We start from the raw sequence: 22,339 nt of genomic DNA on the forward strand, positions 1-22,339 counted from the left end.
ATCAGCCCTATGCAGTGGGTGCTATGGTGTGGCTCGATAATCCTGTTGAGAGTCGTATGGAGCTGGCACCACATTGGAAGGGACCTTTCAAAGTTGTGGAGGTAATGGGCTCCTGCGGTGAACAAGGACTGATCTATCGGATTATAAATCCCATGGACGGTGATGACAGAGGGAAGGTGGTGCATTATAACAGATTGCGCCCTTATACACTGCCTGTTTCTCCTTTGCCAACTAATCTCTCTTTTGATGGTACGGATTCTTCTCGGGGTTCTACTCCCTCTGAGTCATTGTTATCTGGTGGGGACGTAGGTGTTTCTCCACAGAATCAGCATTCGGACTCTACTCAGGGACTGTGTATGCATGCAGATGCTGATTGCTTGATGCCAAGTTTGAGTAGGGCTGGTAGAGTGTGGAAACCTCCTGGTTATTTAGATGACTTTGTTCTGTATTAAATGTCATTTGATGTTGTGTTCATGAGGTGTTCATGTAAATGGTAGAATGGAAACTGTTATAGATGTTCTAGTATTGCTTTTCATTCTGCATTACATATACATGTTCTGTGGTGTGTTAACTAGTGTATATATATATATATATATATATATATATATATATATATATATATATATATATATATATATATATATATATGAATATTATATTATATACATATCAATATTATATATATATATGTTGTTTTTGGGTGATTGTAAACTTGGACGTTTACTTTAGAATGGGGGACGTGTAAAATACTTTTTGGGTGTAATTGTGTGTGATAGCTCAAGAGGGGGCTGTGTTCTTTTTATAGTTGTATTATAGTTTTCTTTTTTTCCCTCGGGACTTGCCGTAAGCAAGAGAGCTATATGATCGCACCTGCTCACATTGATGCTGTTCTTAACATGAAGCACAATAAAAAGTCGGACTGGTCGTTTCACAGAATCCTGCTTCCGTTTCCATTATTTTCTTAGTGAAATGTATTTTAGGCGAACTTGTCCATTTTCAAAACGCTCGGTTACAGTAACTTTGTTAGACTTCCACCACAAAAAAATTAATTGGATTTTTGAAGTATTGAGCAACTACAGGAAGTGTTTACATTTGATTTGTGTTTGAAGCACCTCTAAGAGAGACAAGTGTGCAAAGTGAAAGGTAAAACTAATACATTTATTATGTAGTGTGTGGTTGTGTGTGTGTTTGTGTGATATTACCATGAATGCTATGCTGTTTCTCTCTTATTGTATCTCTCTAATATACACTGTAGTGGGCTGTTGTATAGTCTACTTTGGTGAATGTAGTATGATAATGGTTACTAATGATGGATGGATAATATATATAATTATGTATAATTTATTTATTAATTTATATAATTATTTGCCTTTTTATCTTATTTGCCACATTAACACTATAGACAGTGTCCAAGAATCTGAGGCTGTCTATAATGTTTTAGCACTTTCTGAAGTCTTCTATTCACTAGGTTTAATCTATTCGGTGAAAATAAACAAAAATAGTATATTCTTTTAATTTTCAGCAAACTTGACGAGTACAAGATGACCCACAAGAGGCGTGGCTTGGCACTAATCTTTAACCAAAAAACTTTTGAAAAATCTGAAGTTTATCAGAGTGGAGAGGTACAGATATAGACAGAGACAACCTCACACAAAGGTGCGCACTCACAAACATTCAAAACAGTCATCTAGTCTAGATCTCTAAATTCTGCTATACTGACTAAATATTTGCTTGTGGTGTGTATGTGTGTGTGTGTGTGTGTGTGTGTGTGTGTGTGTGTGTTTACATAGATATTTTTAGCCTCCTGTATTTCTCTGTTTACCCATAACCACTTTCCATTTTTATTTTCAGATTTCAAGAATTAGGGTTTGAAGTACAATCTTACAATGACAAAAAAGTTTCAGTAGTGCAAGAGAAACTACGTGAAGGTATAATCTTGAGACTTGAATATGTTTTTGAGAATTGACTTGTTTACTATACATTTTGTTGCAGAAACATTATCAACCTATTTAACCATAGCTGCTGCAGCCAACCACAAAGATGTGGATTGCTTTGTCTGCATATTCCTATCTCATGGGAAAGAAGGGAAAAGTGAAGCATTTGATAATCAGATTGAAATTAAGGAAATAACAGATTTATTCAGAGGGATGAGTGTAAGAGCCTTGTTGGGAAACCCAAGATCTTCATCTTCCAGGTGACTGTGAACAACAACACTGCTCTTCCTTTAGTACATTACAGTATATCAATAAAACATTACATATATAGAAAAATGAAGAAATCTATTCGGTGAAAATAAACAAAAATAGTATATTCTTTTAATTTTCAGCAAACTTGACGAGTACAAGATGACCCACAAGAGGCGTGGCTTGGCACTAATCTTCAACAAAAAACTTTTGAAAAATCTGAACGCGTTTATCAGAGTGGAGAGGTACAGATATAGACAGAGACAACCTCACACAAAGGTGCGCACTCACAAACATTCAAAACAGTCATCTAGTCTAGATCTCTAAATTCTGCTATACTGACTAAATATTTGCTTGTGGTGTGTATGTGTGTGTGTGTGTGTGTGTGTGTGTGTGTGTGTGTGTGTTTACATAGATATTTTTAGCCTCCTGTATTTCTCTGTTTACCCATAACCACTTTCCATTTTTATTTTCAGATTTCAAGAATTAGGGTTTGAAGTACAATCTTACAATGACAAAAAAGTTTCAGTAGTGCAAGAGAAACTACGTGAAGGTATAATCTTGAGACTTGAATATGTTTTTTTGAGAATTGACTTGTTTCTATACATTTTGTTGCAGAAACATTATCAACCTATTTAACCATAGCTGCTGCAGCCAACCACAAAGATGTGGATTGCTTTGTCTGCATATTCCTATCTCATGGGAAAGAAGGGAAAAGTGAAGCATTTGATAATCAGATTGAAATTAAGGAAATAACAGATTTATTCAGAGGGGATGAGTGTAAGAGCCTTGTTGGGAAACCCAAGATCTTCATCTTCCAGGTGACTGTGAACAACAACACTGCTCTTCCTTTAGTACATTACAGTATATCAATAAAACATTACATATATAGAAAAATGAAGAAATCTATTCGGTGAAAATAAACAAAAATAGTATATTCTTTTAATTTTCAGCAAACTTGACGAGTACAAGATGACCCACAAGAGGCATGGCTTGGCACTAATCTTCAACAAAAAAACTTTTGAAAAATCTGAACGTTTATCAAAGCGCAGAGGTACAGATATAGACAGAGACAACCTCACACAAAGGTGCGCACTCACAAACATTCAAAACAGTCATCTAGTCTAGATCTCTAAATTCTGCTATACTGACTAAATATTTGCTTTTGGTGTATGTGTGTGTGTTTACATAGACATTTTTAGCCTTCTGTATGTCTCTGTTCACTTTACCCATAACCACTTTCCATTTTTATTTTCAGATTTCAAGAATTAGGGTTTAAAGTATGTAGAACTTTGGGTTAATGTTCTGTTATGTTTAACATGCATTTGTATAAATGGGTATCCGTAGTGATGACGTCAGACGTATGCATAAGCATTGGTGGTGGAATAGAAAAAAGGCACATTGGAAGATTGTAGATAAACAAGGTTCTCAATAAAAGAGTTTCGTTGTGTTAACCTCACGAGTGTGACCGTCATTCAAACATGGTGTCAGAAGCAGGCCGAATAATATAAAAAGTACGTTTTGGAGGTTTGAAAAAAAATAAGAAAAAAGAAAGTTTTCATCGGAAATACTTACTTGCAATTTTTTTTAGATTCTCGTAAGAACAATGGCAGAAGGCTTCCGAAGACCCGAACCATTAGTTTTTGATGGCAAAATTGCAGAGAACTGGCGAGTATTTGAGCAAGAATATGATATGCTGCTCATTCGGATAAAGATGCCAGGACAAGTGCATTTATTCTCCTTAATTTAGCCGATTCAGAAGCCATTGAGCAAGAGCGCGCGTTTGTGTATGCACCTGCTACGTTCGCGGGAGAAGGAGAACAAAGACCGATCATCGCGGAGGCCGAATCTAGAGAGAACCTGGAATGTCTAAAAAGGAAATTCCGTGAAACAAATGTCACAATGGAACGGCACAAGTTTAATATGAGAAATCAGAAAGCCGGTGAATCTATTGAAGCATACGTGAGTGATTTGAGAAACAAGATTTGGTGATCTGACTGAAGAACTTATAAGAGACAGACTTGTGTGCGGTGTGACTAGTGATAGCATGAAAAAAATCTGCTAATAGACAGTGAGCTAACAATGATCAAAGCGATAGAATTGTCTCAAATTCATGAGCTACCCGATATGCACTCAAACACTCTCTCAGTGCCCAAGCAAAGCAATACTAATGTGGATAATGTGCACCATAGAACCAAAACACAAGGGACCAAACACAAATTTAACTCCAACAGCAGAACCTCTCAAATTATACTAAACTGCAGCAGTTGTGGAGGAAAACACGAAGCAAAAAAAGAAAAATGTTTAGCCTATGGTCAGCAGTGCCATAAGTGTAATAAATGGAACCATTTTAAAAAGTGCTGCAAGACAACATCAAAGTCAAATAGACAAAGAAAAGCAGTAAATCAGCTAAAACCAAAGGAAGATTCCACAGATAGTACAGACGCGTTCCTCTATGTGGATGGTGTGTCAATTAAAAAGACTGCTGTACAAACAGTGGAAATAGGAAGTCCAAAATCTGAACTGTTCTGTACAATGCACATCAATGGACACTCAGTGGATTTCAAAGTTGACACAGGAGCCAAATGTAATGTAATCTCTGAATCGTTATTCACAAAGATTAAGAGAATAGAAACATTACGATCATCAATGAACACCAAGCTTTTAGTCCCACAGCAGGCCTCACCACGTTCACTTGCCAATTATCAGGACCGATATACAACCTATTGTTCTATGTGGTGCAGAGAAATGTGCAACCATTGATAGGTCTACCTGACTGTCTAAAAAAGGAAGCTGGTATCATTTAACAAAGAAATTTATCATGTGTTAGGGGAGGAAAACTCAAGTTTTTCAAAACATATTTATTTTGAATATGCACACCTTTTTAAGGATGAGATTGGCAAGCTTCCAATAACATACTCAATGAAACTAGACCCAGCTGTGGATCCAGTGATTAGACCAGCATGGAAAATCCCAGTAGCTATGCAAAGTAAATTTAAATCTGACTTGCAAAGAATGGTCAATATGGGTGTCCTTATTCCAGTCTCAGAACCTACTGAATGGGTGTCTTCAATGGTGGCGACCCACAAAAAGCTTTAATAAGTCACTCTTACGTCCACACCACCCCATGCGCACTGTGGAAGAAGTTGCTGCTCAAATGCCAAATGTCTTTTCTAGATGCAAAGAGTTCTTTTTGGCAAGTTTCTCTTGATGAAAAATCATCAATGCTGACAACATTTAATTCCCCGTTTGGAAGATTTCGATTTCAGCATGCCGTTTGGAATAAGTACAGCAAGTAAGGTTTTCCAAAGAGCCATGGAACAAATTTTTGGAGGTTATCCATGTGCTATTATAGTTGATGATATTCTTGTGGAAGAACATGATGATAATCTCAAGAAAGTTCTGGATTGTGCACGAAAAGTCAACCTTAGACTAAATCCTCTCAAATGCAAGTTTCGGCTGTCAGAGTTATGCTACATAGGCCATGTGTTCACGCATGAAGGACTTAAGCCAGATCCCTCTAAGATTAAAGCAATCACACAAATGGAGCCCCCGGAAAATATTAAAGCCCTACAAGGGTTTTAATGGATGGTCAATAATCTTGGAAAGTTTATTCCAAATTTCAGCGACATTTCAGCACCCTTGCGAGAGCTGACTTGTAAAGATATCGAATGGTGTTGGCTCAAACAGCAACAAGATGCATTTGACAAGTTGAAGAAGTGCATTACAAACCCACCAACATTAAGGTATTATGATGTTCAGAAGCCAGTGACACTGACGTGACGCTTCACAGTTTGGACTTGGTGCGGCCTGTCTCCAACAAAATGCTCCTATAGCATATGCATCACGCACTCTGACGCAAACCGAGACACGATGCTCAAATTGAAAAAGAGCTCCTCGCGGTAGTCTTTACATGTGCGAAATTTCATGACAACATTTATGAGAAAACAGTCCACATTGAGACTGACCATCAGCCGTTAGTGACGATACTCAACAAACCACTGCACATGGCACCAGCACGATTACAACGTATGATGTTGAGACTCCAAAAGTATGATTTTGTGATAAGCTACAAGAAAGGGAAACACGTGTATCTGGCTGATACTCTCTCACGTGCCCCCATAAAGACCACAGAAGCACCAGATAGTTAGAAGGCTGATTTTGAGGTGATGTCAGTGGAACATCTTTCATCATCAAGGATAGATCAGTTGAAAAAACATACATCTGCTGACATTCCAACAGCTTTGCAGAACAGTACACCAGGGATGGCCAGACCAACAGTCAAAGCTTTCACCTGAACTTCGTCAATACTATCCATACAGAGATGAACTTACTATAAGGGATGGGATTGTGATGAAAGGTCTGAAAGTTGTGATTCCCAGGTCACTTCAAAAATAATATATAACCATTTTGCACAGAGGGCATCCTGGAGCAGAATCAACAAAACGAAGAGCAAGAGGCATAGCATTTTGGCCTTCAATGAACAAGGACATTGAGGAAGAATGCAGTTCATGCACTATCTGCAATGGCATGAGACGACACCAACAAAAAGAACCACTGAAACTGCATGATACTCCAGATCTCCCATGGTCAATTGTAGCAACAGGTCTATTTGAATGGAATAGCCAAAACTATCTCGTTCTGGTGGACTCGTAATCGGGTTGGTTTGAGATAGATCTGCTGCATAATCTGACATCAACTGCTGTTATTACAAAATTAAAGAGACACTTTTCAGTACATGGCATTCCCCATAAGGTAATCTCAGACAATGGAATGCAATTTACCAGCCAGCAGTTCAAACAATTTGCAGACACTTGGGATTTCAAACATGTAACAAGCAGTCCAGAATAGGGTAAGGGCTGCAGAACGAGCAGTACGCAGTGCAAAAGAGTTGATGGAAAAATTAAAAAACGGCTGGAACAGACGTCTTTCTTGATCTACTCAATCTGAGAAACGCGCCTCGTGATGGAATTCTGGGATCACCAGCGCAAAGACTTTTGTCAAGGCAAACACGGACTACACTCCCAATTGACACAGAGCTACTGGTCCCTTCTACCAAAAGTCATATCACTGTCAGAAAACAGCTCACACACAAGCGCTACAAGCAAAAGCTTTACTATGACAGAACCAGCAAGCCTCTTCGTCCCCTGATGACAGGTGAAGTGGTCAGGCTACAGACTCCTCAAGGGTACAACAAATTAGGGACTGTCAAGGGTATCTGCAAAGAACCAAGATCATACATGGTGGAATCAGAGGGGAAGGATTACAGGAGGAATCGCAGACATATCTTGCCTGTTCCAGAAACCTTACCACCACAATAAGATTTCAATCCTGCAGAACATCCAAGAGATTGTAGGCCAAGACAAGATTCAAGTTCTTTGTCAAACCATACAGGTGCACAGGTGACATCTAATGACTATAAAGTAACACCAGACACTGTTGCACCTGACCAGGAGGCAGAAAAAACATTGTATGTAACACGGTCAGGCAGAGTTTCAAGACCTAACCCAAAATATATATAATAAGCTGTTTGTAAAAAACCAAAACCAAAAAAACCAACAGATCCAAATAGACTGTTACTTAATTTAGAGTGAAATGTTTAATGTTTTATCCCTAAATTGTGACAGTTGAATTATTTGTTATTATATGCTTTGAATTTCAGATTCAAGTTTGTGAATTTTTGATAGTGTAAGCTGATGTTGAATTTATGTTACAACTAAAGAGAAAACTAAAGAAGGGGGATGTAGAACATTGGGTTAATGTTCTGTTATGTTTAACATGCATTTGTATAAATGGGTATCCGTAGTGATGACGTCAGTGGTATGCGTAAGCATTGGTGGTGGAATAGAAAAAAGGCATATTGGAAGATTGTAGATAAACAAGGTTCTCAATAAAAGAGTTTTGTTGCGTTACCCTCGCGAGTGTGACCGTCATTTAAACAAAGTACAATCTTACAATGACAAAAAAGTGGCAGTGTTGCAAGAGAAACTATGTGAAGGTATAATTAAGAGACTTGAATATGTTTTTTTTTTTTTTTAATTGACTTGTTTACTATACATTTTGTTGCAGAAACATTATTAACCTATTTAACCATAGCTGCTGCAGCCAACCACAAAGATGCAGATTGCTTTGTCTGCATATTACTATCTCATGGAAAAGAAGGGAAAATTGAAGCATTTGATAATCAGATTGAAATTAAGGAAATAACAGATTTATTCAGAGGGGATGGGTGTAAGAGCCTTGTTGGGAAGTCCAAGATCTTCATCTTCCAGGTGATTGTGAACAACAACACTGCTCTTCCTTTAGTACATTACAGTATATCAATAAAACATTACATATATAGAAAAATGAAGATTTAACTTATAGAGATATACTCGTGCTTGCTGTATGTCTGAACCTACAGGCATGCGCTGGTGAGAAACATGAAAATGCTGTGACCGGCATGATGGCAGTAGATAGTGATGATGACGGAGTGGTGGAGGAAGCAGCTAACATCTACAGAGATGCTTCAGAAAACAGAGAGAGCAATAGAAGCAGAGAAACAACGAATCCTGAAAGAAAATGAAGCACAGAGACAAAAGGAGATAGAAGATCTGAGGAAAAAGTTTAAAGGAGAAACATTTGAGATAGAAAAGAAGAAGAAAACTCAGCAGCATGAAGAGGAAGTGAGAGAGAAGGCAGAAGAAGGTTTTTATTATTATTTTGGAAAGGTGCATACAATTTTTCAGTTTTGCTTTGATTTTATATTGCAACTTTTTGGAATAACACCAATTCCTTTTCCAGAGTATATCTTTAGGGATTTTCAGAGGGGCTACAAACTACTGGTAAAATAATGAATCCCTTCTGTATTATTAATGTGCCCAGAATCACATCATTACATAAGCACTGTTTTCTTTTTCTGTATTTAAAGAAATTAGAAACTGATATAAGTGTAGTAATCAGAGGAATATATTAATGAATATTCAACATCATGGAAAGATGCTATAATTTTTTATGAATTATTATTACTTACTCATGCAGTTTATGTGCACGTAATACTGAATAGCAATTTTCTCTTAGGTTAATTTGGTTTATACTTGAGCTATTTCTAATTATCTTTTTGAACTGCATTTTTGACATTTACACTGCATAAATGGCAGACAACCTTAACAAGAACAACATGCCGATACTGCATACTTTACAAAACACACTAAAATACTAAAGCAATATGTAACTCCAGGGTCGGGGTAAGATTGGTTTTATCATCGGTACAATTCAACAAGGCAAAAATCTTATTCAAATGTATTATTAACATTAGCTATAAACTATTATTCAACTATTCATTGTGTTTTAGTAAGCCAACATTAATGTCATTCCTGTCACCAGATGTTTTTTTAAGAGTATACTGTAGGATAACAATAAGCTTGGATTTTTAAGAATCAAACAGAACAATAAAAATAAAAGGATTAAGTTTAAAACCTGGTACCTTAATACAAATTTCATGTAGAAAATGTATACAGACATATAAACAATAACAAAACATTAGACATAATATTGAACAACGAGCTTTGGCAGTTTCTGTAGAGCTGCCTGACAAAGTCAAGGGCTGGTATCAAGTGCAAAATACTTCCATATTTTACCCCAATGATCGAGCAAAATTTTAAAATTCAAAAGATTTAGGGGCATTGGTCAGAGAAGAAGATCAGATATGGAGGCCTACAAATAATCCATACATTCACTTGTCACTTGATAGGCAGTGTTAGAATGTCACAAAACAATTGAACAAACAGTGGCAACTCATGTAATGATTAGTAAGCACACACAAGTACAGGTGACAGTGGAGGTAGTTAAAAGGATCAGTTGAGCAAGAAACCGAGAGAGCTTAAAAAAATTTAATAATAATAAAAAAATAAATGGAGCTACAGAATAATTAAGGACAAAACACCAAACTGTTTGACTAGTGGACTATATTCCTATATAAACTTAAATAGTTAAAAAAAATCCTGTGATCCCGAATCCACACACTTTACTTTCTAACATGAAAATACAAAGTTCCCAAAAGTACTAAGTGGTATAGCATAATAGACTTCTGCCTCTTCTGTGTACCATTACAGCCAGAGTAACAATTTCTGTTTGCATTTACATATCATGGACAATACACCAACACTAAATTATCACAAAGATATGGGGAATTATTCACGGAAGTACTGGTTCGTGACTTAGCAAATTTACAAATTCCAAACTCATTGCTAATGTATTTTGACAATTTACTAATTTATATTGTGTTAAATATAATAGCAGAAAATGAGCACAATGTCGATAAAAAGAAGCTACAATGCTGTAAACTAAAAATATAATACTTAGGAAGGGTACTTAAGCACAATGCCATAAAATATAGCTAGCCCATGTGGATAGTATTCAGAAAGCACAAAAATCACACACTTCATCCCTTCATTCCTTGGTATGGCAGGTCAGTAGACCATGTATATGTGACTTTGCATTATAAGCACAACCTCTAAGAGGCATGATAAATGTGACTGATCAATCCAAGCCAAGTGCTGACTTGGACAACAGAAGGAGATGGCCAGTCCAGATTGTAGCAAACCCTTCCATCTCGATATCTCAGAACAAAAAAGATGTGCCTCAGCAGTGTTGATGCAACAGCAAGCTGCATAAACTAACTGCATACTTTAGCACTGCACTTAATAAGGTGGAAAAGGGCATGCATGCCACTATTGAGCAGTAGCAACAGCTTCTTCACAAATCAAGATGCACGGTCACACAATGAATCACAATGGGACACCTGGCAACCCTATACACATCATACGCCCTCAATTCACTTTAGCCAGTCAATCACTTGTCATGTAAAATTCCAGTAGAACTGGTTATGGTGTGATACTCACAGAACCAGAACTAACAATTAAAAGATGTGTCATGATAAACTCATTAGATAGAGCAGACTTCAGTACAGAAGACACCCTACACAAGTGCTCAGAAGAATCTAAGAAATTCTTAAAAACAAAAACCAAGATTTTGTTTTCTGTATCTCCAAGATTTTGGGTATACAACTTTCATTGAGTGCTTATGTTATCATTAAAATGAAGGAGATAGAGCAGGTTATACAGATGTTAAGTATGAAGTGGATCAGATTAATTTAAATCAGTCGTAAGTGCCACAGTACTCCATCCATGCTCAGCACTATTGGTAGGGAAAAAGGGCACAACATACACATATTCACTGCTTAAGGTGTATGCCTAAAGATGTCAGGCCAACAATATCAGATCTGCTATTGATATAGCCATTGTCATAACACATACACAAAATAGAGGGCTCCATGGTTACAAAAAGGAATGTGGCAGCAGGAAAGTTGCACTATAGTACCTTGAAACTGGAATATCATGTTATGTGACACATCTAAAACAAATGTATAGAACCTTGTTTTCATTGGTTTGTAAGACTACGCGATAATGCTACAGATGAGCGGGGCCTAGAATCGTCCAACAGGTAGTATCTGACAATTGCATACATAAGAGTGTTCAATGGAAAATACTAGGAAAGATGTAATAAACATAGTCAACAAAATATATAAATTTACATTTAGATATTACTTTGATATGTGTGGTTCTGTTATTTAGTGTTAGCTCTCTTTCTCCCCTGCCACCATGTTGTCTTGTCTGTATGTTTCTTAATGTTGTGTGCAGGTGAGGGCTGGACCATCCAAACCTTACCTTAAAAACCTTAAAAATAGCATTTGAAGAAAAGAACTGGAGTGTTAAATCTAAAGGCCTGGTTTGGTAAAACTAGAATTAATTCAAACCAAGGTATGATGAAGTAAGACATGCCTAAACAAGGTGTAAACAAAACAAACGATGATTTGCAGACAAAGTAAAATCAGAAAATGCTAACAAGAAAATGTTATGTTTTGTGAAAGTGCACGATCAGGTGATTTTTCAAGAAAAGGTGCGATCAGGGAATATTTTTCGTACATGTAAATTAGAATTGTATGGTGGTAAACAATGCTCCAAGAAAAGGGATAAATTTACCAGAATGTGCATAAGCTTATAGGCATAGAGTATTATTGGTGTATGTAAATTGTTAAAAAGGAGATATTAGAGAAATTATGTAAAATTTACCATGTGTTGAAAAAAAAAGGGGGATTTTTTCATTGGACTTCGCACTTGCTTGCATTCGCTGACTTACCCGAGAGCTCTCCCGGACAGGGCTAAATTGACTGCAATGCAATTTACTCCTTCTCATTGCTTGACTGGTAGATCTTTTCATTTGGTTTGTTTATGTATTATTTGACGTTTTAAAGCATATTGGTAATTGCGTAATGAATAACTAAAACTGATTTGAAACTTGAACCACTCCACTGTGGACATTTGAGTTCCGACATTGTGTAGAAACATAACTAAAGTTCCATCTGGTGTCCTGATGATTTATGTCATTTAAAACACCATAATTACTTTAAAACATTTACAAGTATATTTTGCCTTCATGATCTATTTCGAGTTTGGTTTCACTAATATTAAACATACATTTGTATAAAGCATCCATATTTGTCCATGCCCATGTTGATTAGAGTATTAAAAACTTGAAAAGTTTTAATTTAGGGTACATTAAGAACAGATAGAAATGTGTTATTAAGTTGTGATTAATTGTAATTTAACTTATGACAATCATGTGATTAATCACTATTAAATGTTTAATATAAAGTTCTGCATTTGCATACACCTCCCACTTTAATGGATTAACCATGCAACATTTCTTAGATGACCCATGTACATGTTCCTTATCTTTCTTTTTTTTCTCTCACTCAATAAAGCAGAAATAATACCACATCTATTTTTAGCCTAGTGCATGGGCGTAAATTTCATTTAACAGTAGGGGGGGACAATTAATATAAAATTTCTCCATGAGCAATTTTTGAGGGGGACAAATAATACAGTTAAATTGTACTGACAGTATAAAGACACAGTACATTATTATTGTAGCATGGAGACTGCGTCAATTACAATGGTAATTCAAACTGCTTTACATAAAGAAAGTAAAACTATCATAAAAAATAATCACAACAATAAAAACAAGGAATTAAAAAAATGTTTAACATTTTATTTACAAATTAATGAAGACACTTAAGAACAGAATATAAATTGATTATAAAAATACAGTGTGGTCAGTTCAGATGTAGCACAGTGATCATTTAGTAAATGCACAGATAAACAATATGCTAATTGTGTGTTAATTTTAACATTATTCCAAGTCGTCCCAAATAAAACACTGCATGTAAAACGGCTTTGGTGTGTTAGTGTCAGTGCACTATGCTACAAGCTATTGTACACAAGCTAACGTTCACTAGATAAGTGATATTTTAATCACTAATAGAGCAGATTCATGGAAAATTACATCCGTAATCAGCATTTTTGCCGCAACTAATTTATGAATGAGTCTGCATCAACTACATTATAGAGAATTGCTTTATTTAGTGAATAAAATAAGTGAATAAAATACGCTACTTAATGGAGATGAAAATTAGTTGAGCTGCAGTCACACACCTGACTCGTGTGTGTAGTGAATGTGAGATAAACTGAGAAAACAGGCAGTGGGTCAAACCACTGTGAGGAAGGGGAGGGGGGAACTCAACTGTTTCTAAATGTATTTTTGCGGGTTTTTTTCTACTTACACAATTATTTTAGGTATACATACATATATTTTTTATATAATAGAGAGTGCGATTTTTTAAAATATTTTTATTGGGGGGGGACAACCCTTGGACGGGGGGGGGACATGTCCCTCCGTCCCCCCCGTGATTTACGCCCATGGCCTAGTGACGACCTGAAACTTAAGATTCTGTTTTGTGTAAGTGTTACTCTGGAACAGAAAATGAAAGTGAAACTGATCCTTCTGGTAAAACAACACTGCCTCTGTTAGACACAGCCACGAGTCTCCGAGATCTACAAGTACAATGGCAGGTCAGAATAAAATGTTCTAAAAAATATTGTCAAATATTAAGTTTAAGATCATTATTTGTTTTTATTAATTTTCATTAAAGTAAACATGCTACATTACATGGTTATTGGAATATATTTTTTAGGCTTTTTTTATGTTTTTAGGCTTTGAATCTCAGGCTGATTCCAAAAGCAAGCTCAAAGGACACATAAAGAAGTACATGACATGGATGAATTCTACTAAATTGTTGGCAGTTTTTGTGGTTGTTGCCACTTTTGGGCTTCAGGTAAGAATCCTTTTGAGGCTTGAGTTTTATTATGTGCAGGAAGGTAACCTACTGTCACATAATTAGTAAACATCAATACAAGGACAAAACCGTGAAGGAGGGAAATGTAAAAACGAGACTAGATCGAAAAACCGTGAACCTTAGACCATGACCAAGAACCGATTTGGCTTATTAATCACATTATGCCAGGAGGCACAAAACTGAACAGAGAAACAGGAATACTTAAAGCTAGGAATACACTCTGCCCACACACCCACCAGGCTTCATAACCATTTTAAATACTGGCATGTTTTAGGAGGTAGTAGAAAACAAGACAAGTCAAAGCAAAATTATGTGAGCACAGGGGGAGAATGTTCAGAAACTAAAACAAAGTAATTTGAGCTCAGGATTGGCACACAAATAGAGTTTTACTGTTGTTACCATTAATACGTTAAAAAGCACCTTGTGTGACACATGTTCAATTTAAGATTTATTATAATTAGATAATGAAGCATTGTAGATAACAAATGCCCAACCCATGTTTGATGTTTGTGCCCAAATTTGCATGAATAATTATTGTACTTACAGTCTGTCAGTTTTTGCATTGAACAACTAACACATACCACTCAAAATGCCTTAATCCAACAGATCCTTAAGCAACAGAGCAGCCCCTCAAGTCAACAAGGTATGTATAGTAATGTAAGACGGCATGAAATATCCCGAACATGCAACACAACTAAAAAAATTAAGTAAAGTTATGTTCTAACAGTAGAAGAATTCAGTGATGAACTTCGGATTCTGCTTATCGGAAAGACCGGTGTGGGCAAGAGTGCAACAGGAAACACCATTCTTGGAAAAAATGCTTTTAAATCTGAGGCCTCCTCTTCATCTGTAACCTCATGGTGTGAAAAAGCCCATACAATTATACATGGCAGAAAAGTGTCTGTTATCGACTCTCCAGGTCTGTTTGACACTCAATTATCTGCAGATGAGGTGATCAGTCGGATTAAACTGTGCATTCCATTCTCTGCTCCAGGACCTCATGTCTTTTTAGTTGTGAATCAGATAGGAAGGTTTACAGAAGTAGATGAAAAAACTGTTGAGATTTTTCAAGCAATTTTTGGGGAAAAGTCCCCCAGGTATACTATGGCTCTTTTTACTCATGGAGATCAACTTAAAGGGGAAAATATTCATAAATTTGTACGCAGCAATGAGAAGCTTTTAAGTTTCATCAGAAAATGCAAAGGTGGATATCATGTATTTAATAATGAAGATCAGAATCCAGAACAAGTCATCCAGCTCCTGGATCAGATTGATAAGATGGTCACTGTAAATGGTGGAGGACATTACAGTACAGAGATGCTTCAGGAGGCAGAGAGAGCAATAGAAGCAGAGAAACAACGAATCCTGAAAGAGAATGAAGCACAGAGACAGGAAGAGATAGAAGATCTTAAGAAAAATTTTGAAGGGGAAGCATTTGATAGAGAAAAAAAGAAGAAAACACAGCAACACGAAGAGGAAGCAAGAGAAAAGGCAGAAAAGGGTTACTTTTATTATTTTGGGCAGTGTCTTCAGATTTTGATTGACATTTTATTGCGATATTTTGGAGTGACACCACTAGGCCATGTTTCAAATTTCAATTTTAATCATTTTCACAGTTCCAAATAATTACTCACAAAAGTCTCTACAATAATGATAATGGATCTGTAATGTCTGGCCAGACTAACAAAATCACAAAATGTATTGTTTTCTGTTTCTTCTTCTAAATTAAAGTTTCATCAGGTCCTTTATGTTTTTACTTTACAGGAAAAGATGCCATCTCATTTTCACAGATTTTATTACTCACACTTTATCTGGATAAAATATTAAATATTACCTTTCCCTTTGGTCAGTTTCATTTTGACTTGATCTTTTTCTAATAATGAATTTTTATACAACACTATAGATTTAAAGCAATTAGTCACATCAGGGGCTTTGAAGTCTCTGTTTTCTTTTGGATAAGGAAGTTATTAGACACAATGCTATTTAGCATAAATGAAATGTATTATTAAAAATAAAACTTAAAACAAGTTTCCCATGCAATGTGGCTAACTGAGCTAGATGATACTGCTATTCCTGTCCATAGATTTTACATTAGGACTATAGGTTAACAATAAGCTTTGATGATTACACAGTTAATAGAGACAGACAGAATAATCGGTTTAAGTATAAAAGGCTGAAGTATTACTTAAAACCTGGTGCCTTAGAAAATATATTTACATATCATATCTTTACCTATGTTTTTTTCTCAAGGTCGTTATGCCAAGTATATTATTTGTGTGTTTGTTCCACACTGTCTTTAGAGAAAAGATCTTTTTTTTTTGTACATGGTTTTGCATAGTTTTGTTTCTTTTGTCATGAACTTGTATCCTTGTCATTAAAGTTCTCTCCTTCACTGCTAAATAAATCTTTTTTAAATTATTTTTTTTAACATGTTTGTGCATTTGTCAAAGTTTAACTTAGCTTTATTATTTATTCATTTTTATTTATTTATTTTTGTAACTTAACATTTTTGTAAGTACCCATCTCTTTATGTACAGTCAAAAGTTTGGACACACCTAGTCTTTAATTTATGAGAGATATGTGCATGTTCCTCCTGTTTAAAGTATATGCAAAAAAACTAGGTCATTTATTGGTATGAAGATTTACTTCGACCAAACATATATATTAATGTACTAGTTGGAAAAGTATTTCTGAAATTGCAGAACTGGGCAGGCGATTCCATGCTAGATAACACTCCAGCCGACTGTTTGATCTGTAAATAATGCAATCAGAGCTTGTATGTATGCTTTGGGTCATTGTACTGTTGTTTGGTGAAGTTAGTTCCAGATGGAATCACAAGGCGTTGAAGTATGGAATGCTAGTCATTATCTCAGAATTCCTTTCACCCATAATAAGTCTCTGCAACTGAGTTTTGTTCTCTTCAACACTTACATCACAGATAAGATGCCAAAGGTTTGTAGATTAAAATGTATTACTCATATTCCTTACTTACCTTCCATGATTAAGTTAAAACACCACAGTATACCTGTAATTCACAAAATTTACTTTGTAGCTTTTACATTTATAACTGAGAAATTTGTGTTTGAATGTGAGTACAAAATGAAATAACGACAACTGAAAAAAGCAAACAAAGACCAGGAAAGCAAGTAAACAAACAACATATAAGATCAGAACAACTAAGAGGCTAGGCTAATGGTGGGTCCATGACAAAAAAGCAGTTATGTACTTTGCTCTGAAATAGGGTTCCCTGTCAAATAATGTATATGGGTCTGGTAATTACTGCAGGTGAATTCTGGCCTGCCCAAAAATATATAGTGCAAAGCTCTTGTTTCTGCTTTAATCCTGAAAAAAAAAACCACTATTCTCAGTTCAGTTACTGCCAGTGAAATAACAAATACTGTAGTTCAATGTTGTTATTTTTAGATTCTTTTACAATAAAGAAAAATCCCTAGAAATTGTATGTACACAGGCCACACCTTAAGTATGGCCAAACACAAAATAATTCTTACTTATTACGATCTGTCAAACTAGTTTGACTTAACAAACATTTCAGAGATTCACCCTAGAAAATTAATATACATAGCCACTAAGTAGCCACTAAGCTCATAAAAAAAATAATTATGTGTCGTGATCAGAGTATGTAAACTATCTGCTACAGCAACACAAAACAAATACCACTGACTTTCAGCACAGATTAACATTATATCTCACCAGTAAAATGAGTGGAATGAAAAATTTGAACAATAAGGAAGTTTAAAGTTTTACTAGTAAGTGAAATTTATTTTCTTAAAATTGCTTACTATTATTTCTGCATGTTTTACCAGTATATTATTTAAATTTTTAATGAGGTAATCTTCATTGCTTATTATTGTTAGTAGTAGTACAAGCACTAGTTATAGTAGAAGTAGTAGTAGTAGTAATAATAATAATAATAATAATAATAATAATAATAATAATACAAAACAATAATAAATGATGTATAATTATTAAGTAGTAGTAGTCATCATGTAAAAGCATACAACAAATGTCCTGAGATTTACCAGATTCTGCTGTCTGCACTGATTATTTTAATTGTGAGTCACACATCTACTTGTAGCATTAAAATGTATAACATTAGGAAATTCTGGTCAAAAAAGTTTCAGAGCTAGGAATTTCTAGCAACTAATCATAGGATATGTATCTCTATTCATTTCAATTTCATAATCATAATAAAAGGCTGCCATAGTTAACATAACATTAAGAATTAATACATTTTCTCACAAAACAAAAGCAGACTCTCTGTCACACAAGTCTTGGCCAAGTGCCAAAAATAGGAGGGGAAATTGCTCAAAAGTGAAACTGAGCTTTCCGGGTAAAACAAAACTTATGCTCTGAGAGACAGTGAACAGTTAGATTAAATAGACTTCAACATACATAAGCAAGATGGCAGGTGAGTCATAAATCTAAAAATATTTTATTGTCACTTTCTTTAAATATACCTAGTTGTGTTTAACTGTTAATTTCTAATAAGAAAATGTATGCATGGTTGTCATTCATAAATTGTAAATGGTTTTGTCACTTTATACCACACTATACTGCACATTGACACTAAATCACTTTAATTTGTATTGTCAGCATCTGCCATAAGCATTCATCTCCGTCTAGAAACATGTATATACATATATAGTTGTTTACCGTTTACTGCCATGAGCATTTCTTGTATATACATCCCTTTCTTTCATATATATATATATATATATATATATATATATATATATATATATATATATATATATATATATATATATATATATATCTTTATATATTCTTATATTTTATTTTATATAGTTTTTATACTTTATTTATCAGTCTTCTTTTTCTATGTATTATTTTTCTCCCCATCCTATTCCCTCATGCCGGACCGTCGTAATAAGCATTTCACTGCATGTCGTACCCTGTATGTATGTGTATGTGACAAATAAAATTTGATTGGATTTTGATTTGATTTTCTATATTTTCTTTAGTTTATACTTTTTTATTTATCTACTTTATCTTTATTTTTATCCTAATATTCTATTCCTTTTTTCATGCTTAAATGTCAGACGGTCGTATAAATCATTTCACTGCATGTCGTACTCTTTATGTATGTGTATGTGAACTCATGGTCATATGGTAAGATATTAAATGTTTTGAATAAGCCATAATGTAAAATTTTTCAGGACGATTAAAGCAGTACATGGCCTGCGTTCTTTCTTCTAAGCTCCTGCTTCTGACATGTTTTGTGGGTGTGGTAGCTATTGGGATTAAGGTAAGCTGAAATGACACAAATGATATAATACTCTAATAATTATAATAATATAATGCGTCTCTTTTTAAGAGTAAAGTTTTATATTATTGTTTTCTATTGTAGACTAACTATCTAAAAGTAGATTAAGCATAACATCAAAGAGTATACAGCAGGTATTGATTTTTTTTTTCTTATGAAAGTGTCTGCATACTTCCTCAAACATCAAATTTATCCAAAATATAACAGTCAAAAAGAATTTCATTATAGAGTATAATAAGCTAATGTCAAGTTGTTTGACTGCTTGCTGGCCACAGATTTCCCCCAATTGTATATGCAAGATTTTTGTACATTGTATTTTTATATGGAAATGGATACGTATAATATAGACCACACTAAATGCCTTTTGTCCCCACAGATTTTTAAACAGGACAATCATTTAAGTGAAGAAGGTATGTACTGTACAGTAACATTAGCAAAAATAGTTAAAAAAATAATAATAATATTAATAAATGAAAGTAATATCATGTTCTAATATTTACAGAATTCAGTGATGAGCTTCGGATCCTGCTAATCGGAAAAACCGGTGTGGGCAAGAGTGCAACAGGAAACACCATACTTGGAAACAAGGCTTTTGAATCTGAAATATCTTCTTCGTCTGTAACCACACAGTGTGAAAAAGCAGATGGAAATATACATGGCAGAAAAGTATTTGTTATCGACTCCCCAGGTCTGTTTGACACTCAGTTATCTGCAGATGAGGTGATTAATCGGATTAGGCTGTGCATTCCATTCTCTGCTCCAGGACCTCATGTCCTCTTAGTTGTGATTCAAATAGGCAGATTTACAGAGGAAGAAGAAAAAACTGTTGAGGTTTTTCAAACAATTTTTGGGGAAAAATCTTCAAGTTACACTATGGCTCTATTTACTCATGGAGATCAGCTAAAGGGGAAAACTATTCATCAGTTTGTACGCAACAATACAAAGCTTCTGAATTTCCTCCAGAAATGCAAAGGTGGATACCATATGTTTAATAATGAAGATCAGAATCGAGGACAAGTCATCCAACTCCTCGATCAGATTGATAAGATGGTCACTTTAAATGGTGGAGGACATTACACTACAGAAATGCTTCAGGAGGCAGAGAGAGCAATAGAAGCAGAGAAACAACGAATCCTGAAAGAGAATGAAGCACAAAGACAAAAGGAGATAGAAGATCTGAGGAAGAAGTTTGAGGGAGAAGCATTTGAAAAAGCAAGACGGGAATTTCAAGAGGAACAAGAACGGCAGGCAAGATGGAGGGCTGAGCGAAGCACCTCACTGTTTGGAAAGATAGGCAATTTTTTAAATGCAGTTTACACAAAGATTCGTAATCTGTTTTAAACAAGATGTAAGATCGGATTTACTTTTAATGTAATTTTATATCAGTTGTTATTTACATTATTTGTGTAAGAGTGAGATCACAGATTTTCAGTAAAATACAATGATGCTTCTAGAAGTAGCGTGATTTCAAATTCACAATTAAATGAATTACTTTTAGGTGGTTTAATATACAGCAAAATCATATTAAACATTAATGAACTATAAAAATAGTAATTATAATAATAATGTTGTGTTAATACTATATTTTCATTTTTTTTCCTAGTATTGACACTGAAGCTGGAAAACCATATCTTCTGGATGATGTTCATTTATACTGTACATATATATATATATATATATATATATATATATATATATATATATATATATATATATATATATATAGTGACTAGAGACAAGTGGAAAAATCTTAGAAAAGCTAACTGTATTTCTATAAATGCCTAAAGCAGGAAAAAAGTGTGTTTATTGTGTATGTCTATAGTTCTATTGTATTATATGTTTAATTACAGTGACCTTTATGTTAAATGGTACGGTAAACTGCATGTACATGAAATCTTGCTTGGCTAATAAAACATTTTTCCAGATTCTGATTCTGTACACTGGCCCAACATGGCTGTGACAATGTTAACATGAAGAGGGAAACTATATAAACAAAAAGAGGGAAATTATATAAGCACCTTTCCAGCTGATCTAAAAATGACCTTAATTTCCCTTTACTAAGAGTATGCTACTAATATTATCAGGATTTCAGGGTCACTGTCAGGACTCTGTTTTCTTTTCTGTCTTTCTCTTTCTTTAATTGCCCCACTATATGTCACCAGTTTATCATTTGCCCTTACCTAAGTACTAATTGTCTAACTGTTTCCACCTGCCATCAATCACCCTCAGTGTACAAGTTCCCCTTGTGAGTTCAGGCAGTCTGGCTCTTGTGTTTTGTTTCCTATGTTTGAGTCTTTTTACTTTAATAGATTTCATTAGTGAATATTTTGGTGCAAACTCTTGTTTTAGTATTTCTGAGTTGTATTTCACTTTTTGATCTGTGGACATTTTGTTTATGGACTTTAGACTGCTTGTTATTTTCTTGCTAATAAATAATATAAGGGGCAACCTGTCTCACATAGCCAACCCTGTTTTGAGTCTCAAACCCTAACAGGGGTTACTTAAAACAGTAATTACACGGATGCAAACACAGGGCTTATGTTTAATTCATATAAAAGACACAGAGGAAAGAAAAAAAGCATGCACTGGACATACAGGTGGACACAAACAAAAAGC

The 22,339-nt window shown here is 34.9% G+C and overlaps 2 protein-coding genes and 2 long non-coding RNA genes across 13 annotated transcripts; all 4 read left to right on the forward strand.

Annotated features, from left to right (window-relative positions):
- Positions 1-864: 864 nt before the first annotated feature.
- Positions 865-2,140, forward strand: LOC124395579. The gene is made up of 3 exons (XR_006927647.1): positions 865-1,143; positions 1,523-1,656; positions 1,993-2,140. It is a non-coding gene; the product is annotated as an uncharacterized LOC124395579 (long non-coding RNA).
- A 272-nt stretch (positions 2,141-2,412) lies between these two features.
- Positions 2,413-12,654, forward strand: LOC124395565. Of its 5 annotated transcripts, XR_006927641.1 has the most exons (4): positions 2,432-3,004; positions 3,137-3,271; positions 8,253-8,455; positions 8,587-12,654. It is a non-coding gene; the product is annotated as an uncharacterized LOC124395565 (long non-coding RNA). The 5 variants fall into 5 exon arrangements; XR_006927644.1 differs by lacking the exons at positions 8,253-8,455; positions 8,587-12,654 and having other exon boundaries at positions 2,413-2,462; positions 2,660-3,004; positions 3,137-3,637; XR_006927646.1 differs by lacking the exons at positions 8,253-8,455; positions 8,587-12,654 and having other exon boundaries at positions 2,414-2,462; positions 2,802-3,004; positions 3,137-3,637.
- A 1,351-nt stretch (positions 12,655-14,005) lies between these two features.
- Positions 14,006-16,836, forward strand: LOC124395526 (GTPase IMAP family member 9-like). Of its 2 annotated transcripts, none has more exons than XM_046864080.1 (4): positions 14,006-14,134; positions 14,276-14,397; positions 15,025-15,061; positions 15,146-16,836. In XM_046864080.1, exons 1-4 carry the CDS (start codon positions 14,128-14,130, stop codon positions 16,042-16,044), a joined length of 1,065 nt encoding a protein of 354 aa, XP_046720036.1. In that variant the 5' UTR covers positions 14,006-14,127; the 3' UTR covers positions 16,045-16,836. The 2 variants fall into 2 exon arrangements, with proteins under 2 accessions (XP_046720036.1, XP_046720044.1); XM_046864088.1 differs by having other exon boundaries at positions 15,149-16,836.
- Positions 16,837-18,488: 1,652 nt separating this feature from the next.
- zgc:194443 (uncharacterized protein LOC100170776 homolog) lies at positions 18,489-21,654 on the forward strand. Of its 5 annotated transcripts, none has more exons than XM_046864143.1 (5): positions 18,490-18,847; positions 19,617-19,705; positions 20,100-20,149; positions 20,227-20,971; positions 21,327-21,654. In XM_046864143.1, the coding sequence occupies exons 1-5, from the start codon at positions 18,841-18,843 to the stop codon at positions 21,330-21,332; spliced, it is 897 nt and encodes a 298-aa protein (XP_046720099.1). In that variant the 5' UTR covers positions 18,490-18,840; the 3' UTR covers positions 21,333-21,654. The 5 variants fall into 5 exon arrangements, with proteins under 5 accessions (XP_046720080.1, XP_046720099.1, XP_046720090.1 ...); XM_046864154.1 differs by lacking the exon at positions 21,327-21,654 and adding an exon at positions 19,808-19,857 and having other exon boundaries at positions 18,827-18,847; positions 20,227-21,303; XM_046864124.1 differs by lacking the exon at positions 21,327-21,654 and having other exon boundaries at positions 18,489-18,847; positions 20,227-21,304.
- Positions 21,655-22,339: the final 685 nt, after the last annotated feature.

Source organism: Silurus meridionalis, chromosome 2, assembly GCF_014805685.1.
Source record: "Silurus meridionalis isolate SWU-2019-XX chromosome 2, ASM1480568v1, whole genome shotgun sequence".
NCBI lineage: Eukaryota > Metazoa > Chordata > Actinopteri > Siluriformes > Siluridae > Silurus > Silurus meridionalis.

Coding starts and splice junctions, on each gene's coding strand:
- zgc:194443 (XM_046864124.1), top strand. Junction 19,706..20,099: donor TGGTAGCTATTGGGATTAAG/GTAAGCTGAAAT, acceptor TTGTCCCCACAG/ATTTTTAAACAGGACAATCA. Junction 20,150..20,226: donor GAAGGTATGTACTGTACAGT/AACATTAGCAAA, acceptor AATATTTACAGA/ATTCAGTGATGAGCTTCGGA.
- LOC124395526 (XM_046864080.1), top strand. Junction 14,398..15,024: donor TTGCCACTTTTGGGCTTCAG/GTAAGAATCCTT, acceptor TTAATCCAACAG/ATCCTTAAGCAACAGAGCAG. Junction 15,062..15,145: donor CAGCCCCTCAAGTCAACAAG/GTATGTATAGTA, acceptor ATGTTCTAACAG/TAGAAGAATTCAGTGATGAA.